The 16,672-nt window shown below is 33.6% G+C and overlaps 3 protein-coding genes across 3 annotated transcripts; all 3 read right to left on the bottom strand.

Annotated features, from left to right (window-relative positions):
• Positions 1–247: 247 nt before the first annotated feature.
• Positions 248–3,076, bottom strand: LOC107908610 (actin-100). The gene is made up of 5 exons (XM_016835829.2): positions 2,711–3,076; positions 1,992–2,059; positions 1,463–1,856; positions 649–1,262; positions 248–568 (listed from the first exon to the last, which is right to left on the bottom strand). The coding sequence occupies exons 2-5, from the start codon at positions 2,046–2,048 to the stop codon at positions 503–505; spliced, it is 1,131 nt and encodes a 376-aa protein (XP_016691318.1). The 5' UTR covers positions 2,049–2,059; positions 2,711–3,076; the 3' UTR covers positions 248–502.
• Positions 3,077–3,905: 829 nt separating this feature from the next.
• Positions 3,906–7,610, bottom strand: LOC107908608 (protein NLP2). The gene is made up of 4 exons (XM_016835824.2): positions 6,745–7,610; positions 6,100–6,147; positions 5,135–6,014; positions 3,906–5,003 (listed from the first exon to the last, which is right to left on the bottom strand). The coding sequence occupies exons 1-4, from the start codon at positions 7,369–7,371 to the stop codon at positions 4,210–4,212; spliced, it is 2,349 nt and encodes a 782-aa protein (XP_016691313.1). The 5' UTR covers positions 7,372–7,610; the 3' UTR covers positions 3,906–4,209.
• Positions 7,611–15,106: 7,496 nt separating this feature from the next.
• On the bottom strand, positions 15,107–16,330 carry LOC107908143 (zinc finger protein ZAT3). The gene has a single exon (XM_016835398.2). It carries the CDS (start codon positions 16,010–16,012, stop codon positions 15,158–15,160), a length of 855 nt encoding a protein of 284 aa, XP_016690887.1. The 5' UTR covers positions 16,013–16,330; the 3' UTR covers positions 15,107–15,157.
• Between the last annotated feature and the right edge of the window lie 342 nt (positions 16,331–16,672).

The following is a 16,672-nucleotide window of genomic DNA, read 5'->3' as shown; positions in this document are numbered from 1 at the left end:
ATTGTTAAATCTAGCATGACAATGATACATAGTATGTCAACGTGTACATTATACTGATATACATAAATCAAATTTTAATGGATGAGAATTTTAATAGGAGTAGTTTGCTTTTTAGTTTAATGCACTGAGATTAATTTATTCATTTTTTGAGTAAAGGGGGTAAAATACAATCTAATTCCTAATAGACTATTTTTATGGTACTGTTATCATCTATATTTATATTCCTCAGCATTGATTTCATCATGAATGCTTAATGACTTGCTTTCAAAATAAATTTATGGCAGATGATCCGAGAAGAAACAATACCAAAAGAAAAGTACTTGACCTATAACAAAATCCATAGGCAAACTACCTAGTTCCATGCAAAATACAGTACAAGCCACTTGAAAACAACTGAAATTTCGGCATCTAAAAATCGGAAATCTAACCATGGAGAGGACCCGAAGCATCAACTATACGTATCAGCTACGTCAATGTGGACTTCGGTTTAGAATCGTCTAAATCAGAAGCACTTTCGGTGAACAATTGCAGGGCCCGATTCATCATACTCACCCTTGGAAATCCACATCTGCAGCGTAAGAAAACAGAAAATAAGCAACAGAAACTCAATTAAGTACACCTAATTATACTTAAAAGCACAAATGTTACCTGCTGGAAGGTGCTAAGAGATGCTAAAATAGATCCTCCGATCCAGACACTGTATTTTCTTTCTGGAGGTGCGACCACTTTGATCTTCATGCTGCTAGGGGCAAGAGCTGTGATTTCCTTGCTCATCCTATCGGCAATACCAGGGAACATGGTTGATCCACCGCTAAGCACGATGTTTCCGTATAGATCCTTCCTGATATCAACGTCACACTTCATGATGGAGTTGTATGTAGTTTCATGGATTCCGGCTGCTTCCATACCAATCAGAGATGGTTGGAAGAGTACTTCGGGGCAACGGAACCTCTCTGCTCCAATTGTGATTACTTGTCCATCAGGCAATTCGTAACTCTTTTCAATAGCAGAACTACTCTTGGCAGTCTCCAATTCTTGCTCAAAATCGAGAGCAACATAAGCAAGTTTTTCTTTCATGTCACGAACAATTTCTCGTTCGGCAGTTGTTGTGAAAGAGTAGCCTCTCTCGGTTAAGATCTTCATCAAGGAATCCGTAAGATCACGACCAGCAAGATCTAACCGGAGAATAGCATGGGGAAGGGCATAGCCTTCATAAATTGGCACTGTGTGGCTCACACCATCACCGGAATCCAAGACAATACCTATTCAAATATACGAGAACAAAGTTAATACTAGATAAAAGGACAAGAAAAGTATCATGGAGGCCCCTATACTAGAAGTTAAATCACATTTCACTCACTCTACTCCAAAAATGGGCAAATTGATCTTTCCTATTAAAATTTCCATCCATTTGTACTATTAAAAAACAATAAAACCAGTTATCATAGCTATCGATAGATACCTGTTGTACGACCACTGGCATAAAGTGAAAGAACGGCCTGAATAGCAACATACATAGCCGGCACATTGAATGTTTCAAACATAATTTGGGTCATCTTCTCCCTATTAGCCTTAGGGTTTAGTGGTGCTTCTGTAAGAAGTACCGGATGTTCTTCAGGGGCAACACGCAGCTCATTGTAGAAAGTATGGTGCCAAATCTTCTCCATATCATCCCAGTTACTAACAATGCCATGTTCGATAGGGTATTTTAAGGTAAGGATGCCTCTCTTTGATTGTGCTTCATCACCTACATAAGCATCCTTTTGACCCATCCCAACCATGACACCCGTGTGCCGTGGGCGACCAACAATACTAGGGAACACAGCCCTAGGGGCATCATCACCAGCAAAACCAGCCTGCAAATACAAGAACAAATCCGGCATCGGCATTGTTAAATCAGCCATTAAGCGAAGTTCGTATTCACAGTTCAATAGATTTCACCGTAAGAATATAAATTCGACCTCTGAGCATCAGAAAGATAATTCACCAACCTTAACCATTCCAGTTCCATTGTCACAGACAAGAGGTTGAATATCCTCATCCGCCATCTCGTATTAACCTGAACAAGGAATCGGGATTAACGGACCAAATACGAATCATTTATTAGAGAATACTTCAATTATAGACAACTCTTAAGATAAACACACTCCAAATATCGGACCAAATACAAATCATTTGTTGTACTTCATATTCGTTATCCCTTTTACAGTTTACGGATACTAATCATTTCAAAGTTGATGGCTGTCTCCCAACAATATAACGAGAGACAATAAGATTCGAACCTATTAAATGGAACCCGATTTCTGATTAACATGAATCATCCATTATAAAAGCATGAAATTGGAATTGAACATGTATTGCACCGTATTATATCACTGAGCATATAGCAAATTCCATGGGATTTGAATTTTTTCAAGCAAAATACAAATCCCAAAGTTTCACAAAGATTTAAATGAACTGCGAAGAGCTATCAACTCTAAACATGATGAAACCACAAACTTCATATTTTGAAAGCATAAAACAGTATAGATTAATAGAGCCGAAACTTTAGGCAGATCTAAAATCACAAAAACACATAAACTTGACAATTTGACACTCAAACCAGTTCAAATGCAAGAAATGAACAAAGATATGCTTAGATCCCCAGAAATATTTAGACATAAATAAGCAAAGATAACGAAGTTATATAGATCAAATGAAATCATTTTACCTTTGTTTAAGCAAAAAAAAAACCGCTTAGCTTCTGTGCTTTTTGAAATGAGAGGATATGAAAAAGAAAATTTTGACTGAGAATTTGAAAATACAGAGAAGGGTAAATGTTAGCACTTAGCAGCGGTTTTTATATATAAATCAGAGTGAAATGCAAATGAAATTCAACCCAAATTCAGTTTAAGCCTTGTTTGGCTGCTGAGAAAAAGATAAATTATTCTGAAAAAGGTGCAGCGTGGAAAAGAAAAGAAAACGAGTTGGAAAAAATGTAAAAGAAGAGGAATTTAGGTGTTTTTGTTGGATTTTTCAGTATCCAAAGTCCAAATAAAGGCGCTATTTTGCCGTCCAAATTTCAATTTCAAATGGTGCATCGATTTTAGTCATGTGATGATGTAGTCACAAGATTTTATCCAGGGTAAAAGTACCATGAAGAGCCTTCCATACTTAAAAAATGACAAATTAGTCCTTTTAACATTAAATCAAATAGAAAAATAAGGTAAATTACACTCAAGGTCACTAAATTATTTGTAAGTTTATATTTTAGTCACTCAATTTTAAAAACTTATAAAACTATCACTAAACTATTCAAAAGTTTTCATTTAAGCCACTAAACTATTTAGATTTTTTTATTTAAATCACTAGATTGTTAAATTCTTTTTTAAAGTTCGATAAGCGACGATTTGAAGATCGGTACGGTAGATCAATACCCATCAACTAGTTGAAGAACATACCTTAGATCTAAGCCAATTTGACAAATAATGTAAGAGATCAGAGAAGAAAATTATTTGGATTTTCGTGAAAAAATTTGAATCGTAGAAGAAAAGGAAAAAAATTGGTGTAGGAGGTGCAAACGGAGAAGGCCAATATGAGCAATTTTAACTGCACCGGCAAATAATAGAGAGGCACATAAAGTAACAAATAAAAAATGAACCTTATTATTATAAATCAAGTTATTAAATATTTCGAGCAAATCTTGAAATTCAAAACTTTCCGTAAACCGCCTATCCGATTAGTTAAGAAATGAAAACTTTTGAATAGTTCAATAACTATTTTGTAACTTTTAAAGTTAAGTAGTCAAAACGTAACATACTAATAATTTAATGACATTAGACATAGTTTAACTTGGTTTTAAATAATAAAACGAGTTTTGCGAAGTGAATTTTATTAATAGTATCGATATTAATATAATGATAAAATTATACTTTAATCCCCTTAAAAATATATAATTTAATCTTGATACTCCTAAAATAAATTTCTGGTTTTATCCCTATTTACAGTAACCTAAAATACACACATATGGCATCAACTGTTATTCTCAAACCTCTCATTGTCATTCCATAGTTCCATCAATCGGACTACGGCTCCGATTCGGTCATAACACGGCACTTTGAAGAGGCGAAAGCCGCTTAGCTTGTTTGAAAACGAAGCATAAACGTTTGTTCGTAACACTAATACGGAAAATATACATCGAATTACTTACGATGGAAGCTGATCCTGATCTTATAATGGGTCACTATAACCGAATGAGCTTCCTAGATTCAGATTCGAAGCTTGATGAAGGGAGATTTTGATGGTGTGAGTTTGAGATGATTTGTATATATCGATACACTCCTCGAGGTCGGCATCGCACGTCAAAAGAACCCATTCATTGTCGTCGTCCAAGTACTTGAGATTGATTCTGTCGACATCTTCAATATTGAAATGCTTCGCGATCTCTCGTTGCAAGTCTATAAAGCCCCAATTCGGTTGCAAACCGAACAGTAACTTGACTTGTCCGAACATAGCTTTTACTCTCAAGTCACCCCTGGTTTGATGTTGAAGTAGCTTCATCTCGTGTTGATTTGAGGCGTGCAATTTGGCATCGCCGATAACACTCTTTAGCGGTCCACCAGGATCTTCCATGCCACCTAAGGCATTGATTCTAGTACTTTGCTGTTTCGCTCCGCTGGAACAACAGGTACTTGAACCGGAGCTTTGGCTGGATGAAGAAAGTGGAGATTTCGAAGCAGTGGCTTCTTGACTAAACATGGCGGTCTCAAGTCGAGGTTCTGAAGACATAGAGTGGTTACTGAGCTTCAATGTCGAAGAAGGACTGTTGTTAGAAAAGTTTGGTGAGCTTAGTTCAGGGAAGCTCGAATAGAAAGACCCGATTTGAATGGCTCCCTCTGCACCTTGAACCGATTCGATCACGACTTGGAGCTTTCTTAAAGAATGGCCTACCTTCTTAATTTTTCGAGACGGCCATCGAGTGATCCCGTGTTGCCTGCATATCCTTTTCAGGGTAGTCGGGCACACTGCAAAATGCATCATTGTTTTCCAGTCATTTAAATTACTCAAAAAAAAACTAGTTAACTTGTTCGTCAAGTTAACTAGAAATTGAGACAAGAATATGGAGGCATCTAACTATAATGAAATATTTTCGCACCACCAATACTCTTAGCAGCATCTTTAAGACTCCCTGCAAAGTGCCGCCGAAGATCCTGCAAGCCGATTGTTTTCTCGGTCTTCTTTCGTTTCTTCTCGCCTGCTTTTTTTCCGTCTAAAACCTGATGCCCACTGTCAACTCTATTGGTTCGAGCATGTTGGTGAACCTGTCTGAAATCCAATTCTTTTTTATATTCCCACGAGGACGATATGCCTTTACCCTTTTGTTGCGCCTCCATCATGTGAGCAATCCATGATGACGATTCCACCGGAGAGTCCTCTTTTGATGAAAAAATCCTGAATTCAGTTTCTTTTTTATTGGATTTGAACATTTCCTTAACCGGCAATATAACTTCTTCCTCAAGCTCCTTATCCACGATTACTTGCAAGCTACGGCAAGCCTGCTGCATAAAACCGGACAATGAGTTTAACATACGCTTTTGTGCTTCACTGTCATGACAATCCTTCGGTAAGAACAGCTCCAAAACAAACACAACTGATCCCGTAAAAGCACTTTGTAGCGGGATAGCTACGGCAGCTCGTAACCCGAACATCCTAGCATGGTGAGAAAGAGGATAATTTGTCTTACTGAAGGCCGTTATATCAGTTGCGAAACATTGTTTGTTCGTCGTAAACGCTCTACCAACAATACCTTGGCCTCGAAACAACTGGTGTTCGGAACACGCTTCTAGGAATCCTGTAAGGCCTTCATCAGCCACGAAACAAGAGGAACCCGAGGTCGAAACGCAACAATAAAAGTTCTTATCGGAATGCTGGGATGGTGCCCATGTTAGAGCCCAAGGCAGTTCATATCTCTTGCAGATGGATCTTAGAACCTCGGTTATCTCAGGCAATGCGACTCGATATAACTCGTTATAACCCTGTGAATAAGGAGAAACTCGGTTTTTGTCTCGGAAATGAAATGATAAAAACTATGAAAAATCCAAACTATGCTATTCCTTTAACCTTAACATTAGGGGGAGTAAAGCAATGTGAGCTCCTTAGATCAACAGCCTGCAAACAAATATGCTTTATTTAAACAAGAATATGAGTAATATAATAAACAAATATACATGACCATTGGCTCTTCTGAAAGGTTTTCTTTATTTATTTTTTTTAATTTACTTTTCTAGAAAATGAAAAGTCAATTACCATGTAAGGCATATAACAAATTTGTTATTATTAAAATAGAAAAATGAGAAAAAAGTTTAGGAACCGTCGTTGCGATCGAGTGTAAAGAATCCGTAACGGACGTCTATGAAGTATGCCACCAGTATGAAACATCACATACAGAATCCAAAACATGTCCTAAAATTCAATATGCAGATTGCAGGCTGTAATGTTACTATGACTCATGATGTTCTTTACTATTGTTTCGGTTCCGTTCGAGGACTTTTGTGGATGAAAAGATGTCCTAAATTCAATATGCAGATTGCAGAGTGCATGCTTCGATTTTACGATGAATCATGCAGTTTATTCCGATTGTTTCCTTTCGGTTCCAGGACTTCTATCAATAAAATCGTGTCCTAAAATTCAATATGCAGAGTGCATACTATAATGTTACAATGTCTCATATGGTAAATGAAAGGAACACAGGTAAAAAAAGGAGACCTCGAGAGCTTTGCAGACATGTTCGAGTTCGGGCCGATAATTGATCTTTTGAGTACACGAGACGATCTCGACAACGCCCAAACAAGTTCCACTCCCTTGTTCGAAAACAGGAAGAGCAAACGATCCACCAACATTGTACTTTTGCGCCAACCCGACACGCCGATATTCGTCTCTTCTAAAGAAACGAACATCAGGTGTCCATTCAGGCAACTTCCCCAAAAAAACACGACCAGGCAACCCAATCGGTCCCTCCGAATCCTCCTCGGCCGGGAAGCTGTACGATTCTGAAACATCTCGAAAGATTTCGAGACTCTTACAATTCGTATTCAACGAGTAAGGCTGGCCTTGGGTTGTAAGAACATGCTTGTCTCCTCTTTTAACAGGCACCCAAATTTGTATAAGCACACCATCTCTACCTTTTGTTGATTCCTTCAAATACAAAACAGCCTGCATTAGTCGAGACATAGATGTAACTGCTCGGTTTTCAGATCGACAAAGGTCCAGACTAGCCTGTCCTCGATCCGAATTTATGTTGAAACCTTCAAATAAGAGTTCATCAATGAAATCCATATCCATGGCAGCATCATCATAAAATCCAACATCACCTTCCATGTTCTTAAAAACCATCTAACATCATGAACAAAAATTAAAACACTTTGTAAAAAGAACAAAACCCCATTGTTTAAAACTCTTTGTTTCTTACAAATTCCAGACTTTTACTAATAATTGACACACAAACAAAAACAGTTTGGTTCATTGAGTGAAAAGCAGTGATTTTATCATTAGTTTTTTTTTTTTTTTGTATCAATGGTGGTGGTGACTATGGAAAAAGCATAAAGACCCCACATTGAAGAATATATCAGATTTCTTTTCCTTTTTCTATAGTGGTTTAAGATTATTTACGAATTCTACACCATAAAAAGACACTGATGCAAAGCAGAGAATTAAAATGAAAAAAAAAAAGAGGAGAAAAAAATCTGGGTTCTTTTTTTTTGTTTGTTTATCTTTCTATAAAGTAGGTTGCTTGAAGGAGATTCTGACTGTATATGTTTTATTGAAGAATCTTCTGGACAGTCACTTAAAAGCTAAGGATGTGTTTGGATAGGCGGTGCGTTTATCTGCGGTTAGTGTAAAAATGACGGTGAGATTAAATACTGTAACAATACTGTAGTGTGAGACAAAAAGTAAGCTAAATGCACTGCATCGCATCTAAATCCACCTAAGTTGGTTTTGTTTTGTCGCTTCACAATCCATTTTCCTTCTCTTTCTATAATTAGTAAAAGTGTAATTCCAAAATTAGTTACTTATGTTTGTGTACGTTTATGTTTTGGTTATTCAATTTTAAAAATTATTATTAGCTCATTACATTATGAATGTATTATCTAAATAAATTTTCTGATTTTTTTATAAATTAAATTCATTAATTCATTTAATGAATGAAACCATGCAATTTAGAAAAAAAAAGCGAACACTCGTCGTAGATGGTGAAAGACAAGTTCCATAAATACAACAAAGTCTTTAGCCTCAGTATCAATAGAACATTACGAAACGTGGAAAATTGGTTTTGTCACAACTCAAGCACGACATATGTGGAGTGATTGTAAGCACTTAATACGATAAGGAAATCAGCCTCAAATGGTCCAAAGCGGTGAGCAAAAATCGACAAAAGTATCGAGTATTCACCAAACTAAAGATTACATGCATAAACAAGACTAAAAAACATGCTACAAGAGCATACTTCTCTGAATTTTAATTTTAGGTTAAACTGCACGATTAATCTCTATACTATTTTTTCAATTAATTCTTTTTTGATTAGCCTCTTTTAAAATAAAAAGGGAAAAGACATGAGAGCACAATTGTTTTATTGGAAAGGAAAAGGAAAATAAATTAAAGAACTAATTGGAGAAAGTACAAGGACTAGCTATATAAATTTCCCTAAAATATAGATAAATTTACATAAATATAAGTGACCAATTCTATAATTTACCCTTAATAAAAACGAATCTCAAGCCCAAAGTGATTATATAAGAGAAGGGTCATCAATTGAATTTTTATGCAGAAAATGGTTCAAACACACTGTACAAATGGCTCTCAAGATCTATGGGAGGCCACGGCTGAGCTCTCTTGTACCTGTTTCTTTTTTTTGCTCGAGTCGCCACGTCCGAGAGCAATTAATGTATTAGTTTCATAATCATTAATTAATGCTTGATTAAAGCAAATTAATTATGTGTTTAGGGTTTCAACGTGGAAACCTCCAGCTGAGTCATGTACTGTTTTGATTAATTAAAAGTTTAGCAGAAAACTAGAAATAATAATAAATTGAGAGTTCCTTGCATCTGATTGCTTGAGCAAAACAAGGCAGGCCAAACACTTGTTGCTTTATTGGAAACAATTAACAAATTTACCTACCATAAATTTTAATTTTTTTTATCAAATCTTAAACTAACATATATGCCCATTGATGACTTCATATACTTCATGTAAAATCTCTTACCATGTACTTCTATATATATATAATTGTGAGATGTGACATGCTCATCATTCATTTCGTCCCTTGATTATGTGATCGGGGTAGGGGCGAAATTAATTTATTTAGGAGAGGGAATTAAATTGTATATTTTTACGAGAGCTAAAATGTAATTTTATCATTTTAATAGCTTATATATTTACATTTTTAAAGGACTAAATCAAAATTTTATCATTTTTTGATGGGTCGAAATATTTTTTATTTATTTATTAATTTAGAAATTTATAAAATTTAAAGGGTAAAAAGTTGAATTTCACATTTCAGAGGGGGCGAGCCCTTGCCAGCCACCCCAAGGCCCTTGGTTGAGGGTTTGATCCCCACTAGCAAGAATGTTGTGCATTTCGTGACTAATCGTTTATCTCTTTAGAGAATACCTCGGTAAAAAAATTAGTCATTGCAGTAAAAGATGAATACTTTGATTTTGACCAATATATATCATATGATATAAATATGAATAATTTACGAATGTCTATTAGGTCAAGTAATAAAAAGTTTGATGTCTCTTAGAAAATGTATCAAGTTCAAATCTTGTGAAATAAAAAAACAATATCGAGAGGATTTTGACCTGGCATTTAAGAGTTCAATTCGACTCAACTTTTAATTTAGCTGAGCACAATATAATTATCGAGAGAATTTTTATATGTGTATATATATGAATTATTTGTGGAAATGATGTTATATTATTTAATGACTCTGATTAGTCATTGAAAGAGAAAGAAAGTGTTAAATATATAACCAACCTACGACTTCATCTATAAGTACTAAATGCTGATTTCATTCACAAAAAATTGCATTTTGGGTTCATAATTTATAGGTTAAATTGAGGTTTTGGTCCTTTTAATATGTTTAAAGTTTAAATTTAATTGTTTTATTTTTTTACTTTTATAATGTCATCAGTTAATCTAAATAGTTAGACTGTTAATTATTGATGTCATTAGTTGATACAAAAGAAAATTCATGTTTGCATGATTAGTTAGGACTGATGCTTTAAAAGAAAAGGCCGAACATTTTAAATTGATGATCAAATCATGTCAAAATTAAAATCCAATAACTAAACCCAAAATTTAAAAATAATAAAGGGACCAAATTTAAAATTTAACCTATCAATTATAAATTAAACACACAAAACACCATTAAATATGGTGTGATAAAATATACAAACCCTAATTACCCTAAATTATTGTTTATTGTTTTAGTTTAATGAGATGAGTTTGAGAAGGCTAACCTCATCCACATGTTTCCTCCCCTTAAACATTATTATATTTTTATAACTTTATCACAAGATTAAAAGAAAATCAATATCTTTAATTAATGGAATATAATTCATGATCAGTCATTTATTTATTGAAGAACACGATTAGTAATTGCTATCGACGAAGAACACCTTGATTTCGGAAAAAACATTAATAGTTTAATTCATTCATATAATTATCGTTTATATGTATATAAGCAAGCAAGAGGTATTGGAAACTTGAAAAAAGTCAACTTTGGGTAATTACAGATGTATATATGAATTTTAATTTTAATTTAATCATACACATTTAAAGAAATAAATACATCAATTTATTTTAATATTGGATAAATATAATTATTTATGTATGCAATATGTAAATATAAAATGATGTTATATGAATAATTATGTTAATAATTTACAAGAATTGGATCAAATCGAAATTTCATGTATAAAATAACACAAATTCATATATACAATTACACGTTAAATTATAATTTATGTATAATCCATTGAATCAATGCAAGATACTAAAGGGATTCATTTTTGATATTATATATAGATTCTTATTCATTTTTGATATATAGTTTACTAATTTTCGCTGACGTCAATTATCAAATAATTAATTTATATAAACATTTCAATATTTTTATTTTTATTTTATTTATAGTTGAAATGGAGTTCCATAAGAGGGAATTTTTAATTTGTTTTCTAATGTTAATGATTATATATAATAAAAAAAAATCCACATGCATATTATGGTTTCATATATGATGTGGGATTGAGTTGGAGATGAAGATGCATAATCCATTAGAATTATTTAATTTAAGGGTAAATTGTTAAAATAGTGACTTTTGTTCGACTTAGGTTACATTTTAGTCACTTACGTTATCGTTTTGTTACGAAATAGTTACTCTGCTGTTAAGATTTGTTACTTCTCAAACGACAGTTCGACGTGAAAGTTTAAATGGGTTTTAAATGCCAACATGGATGTCCAATTGAAATGAGAATTTTTTTTTATAAAAATAAAATACAAAATTTTACCCTAAAACCCGATTTTCTCCAGTTTTAAAGAAGCAACAGTTGAGTTTTTTTTTTTGTTACCATCAGAGATGAGAAGAGCAGAACGACAGAGAAGAAGAAGAAGAAGATGGATGCACCAACCTTTATACCTGCTTGCAATTGTGGTTGCCCATAATACACAAATAAACAAAGATGAAGTATGTCATTTTTGTCTATCACATATATGGAAAAACATAAAAATATAAATCACCTTTTTTGCAAAAAAAAAACCATAATATCTAAATCCAAAACCCAGACAAAGGAACAAAAAAACCTATTACTTACTGTAATTCATGTCTGAACCCTTCATTGAATTTATCATTTGTTCTTTCTTTTTGAATAAAAAATCTAAACGATTGAGGGAGCATTTAATTTAATTTCTACTGTTTCAATTCAATAAAGATGACTATAAAAATGAATGGTTTTTTTTAGTCAAAATGGAAACGAAAACTAAAAGAAAGAGGAGACCAAGGATTCTTTTTTTCCGGTTCAAGGATTAATCTAATACATTTGTTTTGATTATTTCGGGAAACCAAAATAACATTTCCTTCAATTGAAAATTCAATTAATTAAATTTATTTAATTAAAAAATAAATTAATTTACTTGGTTGGACATCCTTGTTGGCATTTAAAACTCATTTTAACTGTCACGTCAGACTGTCATTTGAGAGGTAATAGATTTTAACGGCAAAGTGACCATTTTGTAACAAAACAATAATGTAGGTGACTAAAACGTAACCAACTGAGACAAACAAAAGTGACTGTTTTGATAGTTTACCCTTAAATTAATTAAGTTTTACAAATACAATATATCAATTAATTAATAATTATCTTATACATAATTATTTTTATTTTATTTGTGGTTGGAAATGGAGTTTCATCTGCTTATATAAGAGGGAAGTTTTAAATTTTTTTTTAATGTTAATGATTATATAAAAAAATCCGCATGCATATTACGATTTCATATGTGATGTGGGATTGAGTTGGAGATGAAGCTGAATAACCCGTTTGGATTATTTAATTTAATTTAATTAAGTTTTACAAATATAATATATCAAATATATATTTTTATTATATAAGAGGGGGGTTTTAATTTTTTTTTTAATTTTAATGATAATATATAAAAGAATCCCCATGAATATTAAGGGTTCATATATGATGTGGGATAGAGTTGGAGATGACGATGAATAATCCATTACAATTATTTAATTTAATTTAATTAAGCTTTACAAATATGCATGTCTTCACTCTACCTGTCTTATCTCTTTTCAATTTGCAGATTTATTTTGTAGGTATCTTTGTTGTCTTCACAAGTTGTGATGAATAGATGATAGCGCATGTCGTTCACTAAAACTCCACCAGCCACTAGTAGTTTTTCTTAGAAAGTGAGTGGCTTTTCATTGGCTTTTTAATCTGATTCTGTTTTGAGAGTATTTCAAAATAATAAATGATTTCACGAGTTGATTTGGACCCGTGTTGTCTTAAGTTTTATATGTTTTTTGTTTGTTTTTTCATTGTTTAATAAGTTTTCAGTTTTAAAAATTTTTGCCTGCTCTTGTGGGACGTTTTTTCTAGTCTTACTTATACATGTAAACCTTAGTTTTACAGGTGATTTTAGGGATGATTTTGTTGCCGTCCTCTCTAGTTTGGTAAATGCTCGACTCTTTTGTCAATTTTTGCTCGCCACTTTGGACCATCCGGGGCTGATTTCTTTATCGTATTAAGTGCTTGCAATCACTCCAAATATGTCGTGCTTGAGTTGTGGTCAAGCCAATTGTCAACGTGTCATTATGTTTTGTTGATGTTGATGCTAAAGTCTTTATTGTATTGATGGTGCTTGTCCTTCACTATCTACAACGAGTGTTTGTTATTTTTTTCTCCTGAATTGTATGATTCCATTGAATAAATTAATAAATTTATTTTTTATAAACCAAATTGACTAAAAAAAAAGCTTGGCCTTAAGCTTCGAGCTCAATCTACCCAAATGACTTGTTTTAATTATTAAAAATAATAAAAAATTATTTTATATAAATTTAATTTATAAAATATTTTATATAATTTATTATTTTAAAATAAAAAAATGAATCCAACAATTTAAAAATAAAAATAAGTTAAAAAAGAAAAGAGCATCCCAGATTCCCAATAATGCAATGAAAGGACATATTCTACTTCCACCTTACAAACAAAATATAAGGTTCTGGCTTCAATTTTTAGATATCACCTTTAAAGATTCATACATGATCATGCCAATATAAGTAACAGTTTCAAGTAATATTTATCAAATCATTCACATAGTTGGGTTCTTTGAGCCTTGATTTGGTGATGATGAAGTATAAGAATTTTATTTTAATGTGGAATTCGATATATGAAATTTGAATTATGGTTCATATGTATAAATGTTTGTGTATGTAACATTTAATGTAAAATTGTGTTAATTCGATAATGTTAGTAATATTTAATAAAATTATACAAAATCAAAATTTACATGTGACATTACACGTTAAATCAAAGTTCATGCATAGTTTTAATATTTATCTCGGACTAAACTATAATATTTCTATTTTTGGAAGTTGCCCATGCTTTTGAGGTCTTGTCTTTTTTTGTTCAATATAGAAGATTCCTTTAAAAGAAGACAAATTGAAGTATAAAGAGACAAAGCCTCCAAAAAGAACATACAACAAAGGCCAAGGTATGGCCCAACCAAAAATGAGACCCTAGTTGCTGCTCGCCATTGCCGATGTCACAGCCCGAGGAAGAGAGGGAAAGGGCTTTGGGAGAGAGTGAGAGGTTATTGCAATTGGCCCAATGGCACGCGTGCCTCTAGTGAAACCTATAAAAGACGTTGAAACCGTCATATTGTTGGGAAGGAGAACAAATGGAGGAGAGACAGCCGAAAACATTGGCAATGTAGCCACTAGAAGCGATGACACCAAGGATTGTCGAGATGTGAGACTAGTGAGGGGCCTTGGGGAGGGACCGGCGTCGAACCACCATGAGAAAAGAGGCTTCATTGAAAACAAAGACAAAAGATCGAGGAAACTCCTAGTAGAAAATGGAGAGACTAGCTTCAAGGAATCGTGGAAGACCACGAAGAAGCCGGAAGCAACGCCTCTCGCCATTCTGATCATAAGGAAATGGCGCAAAAAGAAAAGAGGGATCAGCCGCACCGACGATGGTGAAAAGAAAAACCCTTTTAAAGGGTTCATTCCATTTATCCACATAATAATGGTTTTATAAGTTTAGTACGTGATGTTTCCAAGCTTGATGCTGATAAAAGTAAACAAAATTCGAACTTGAACTGGCTTTACTCGAAAAATTCAAACAACTTAAACTCATAAAAATTAACTCGATCGAAAACCAGATTAATCCAAGCTTATAATCATCTTTTGAGTATCTTATGTTTGCCATGGAGCTCAAAACTGTAACATATTCAAATTTACGTGAATTCAATCAACTTAAGAATTAAACAAAATAAAATCAAAACTATTATTCAACAATTAAATTTGGGATATATATATATAAACTAAATACACTGTCAAATATCAGTATACAGAAATAATTCTAAACCCTACATTCAACAATAGTGTAAACTCTCATAAACTTAAACTCAAATCCAAAGCCATGCAAGAAGAATATGAAGAAGATGAAGCATTTTCAAGTTCAACAGGTGGTGTTGGAGCAGGCAAGTTCAAGTCCAGACAACCACCTTGTCCTGGTTCAAAATGGTTCAATGACGGTTCATCATTTTTGTCCCAATGGCACCTTTTATGCCCACCCAAAGCTTGTCCACTTGAGAATACCCTTAAGCAAATGCTACATTTATGTCCCAAAAACATCACCGTTTTGTCATCGACCTCGTAGCCGCCATCAGTTCTAGTTATTGCGAAACAACCTTTTACGTTCTTGTGGCTAGCCCTATGACCACCTAATGCTTGGTGTGACCCGAATACCTTCTTACAACTCGAACATTCGAATCGGAAAGTGTCGGTTTCTTGAACCATGTTGGGTTCAGTCTCGCTGGTAGTACCATTAGCCAACATCAACAAGGACGCTGCGATAACATGGTCCTCTTCGGTCATCGAAGACTCTATATCATTCATTTCCTTGACAGGGGAAACGGGACGGCGATATTTCGGAGGAGGATTAATCCCACGCCATTGTCGTTCAGGGTGACATCGCATGTGTCCGAAAAGTGCTTTCCATGACCAAAACTTCTTCCCGCATTCACTACAAGGCGGTGTGATCTTCGGCGCGGAAGGGTCGGGTTTTTTAGTATATTTAGGCCTGGAAACAGGACTAGAACTGTTCGGGAACCCAGTGGTATCGACCTTCATCGATTTGGACCGTTTCTTCTTGTGATTCTGATCACATTTCACCAACGCGATGTCATGCTGCGAAACAGAAGAAGGGAATCGAAACCCGGAATCGGAGCCAACGTTTTCATTCATTTCGAAACAATGAAAAGAAGAAAAAAGAGTGTAATATGGTGGATGAATGGATTATGTAAGGAAGTGTTGGTGTCGGCAGTTAATAAAGGAGTAAGGGACAAGAGGGGAAGTGTTTTGAAATTGGGCGGTTATTTTGTGATTCAGTTAGATGTTGGAAACATGGGGTTAGTTACCTTTTGGCCTTAGCCAATTACCGTGGGTTATGCTTCACTGCATTTACCCTGTAAATCCTAGAGTTGTTTTGTTTCACCAAAAAAATATATATATATTAAAAGTTATATTTATTATCAAAAAATAACATACTAAGTCCCTAAATTAAGCCCAAACTTTCAGTTTGATACTAAAACTTTTTTTTTTTGTTTAACTTTGATATTTAAAGTATTATTGTCGTTCTAGTTTACTTCAAAAAAAGAAAACTTGCAATAAAAATATAATACGTGACACATTTTTTATTGTACATTGGTCAAATATATATATATAATCGGGTGTAAATGATAATTCAATTATCAAATTGGAATAAAAAATTTAAGTGCAAAGTAATAAAAAAAAAGTATAGTTTAATAATTACACATATGAATTGGATAAATTAGAATGGTTTAGGATTGTGTCAAATTGGGTCTTTATATTTTTGAGTCATTTCGAGCTTATTTAAATTTGTTA

This window comes from Gossypium hirsutum, chromosome D02, assembly GCF_007990345.1.
Source record: "Gossypium hirsutum isolate 1008001.06 chromosome D02, Gossypium_hirsutum_v2.1, whole genome shotgun sequence".
Lineage (NCBI taxonomy): Eukaryota > Viridiplantae > Streptophyta > Magnoliopsida > Malvales > Malvaceae > Gossypium > Gossypium hirsutum.
Note: the sequence above shows the minus strand (reverse complement) of the source record. Positions and strands in the feature narration are given on the sequence as shown.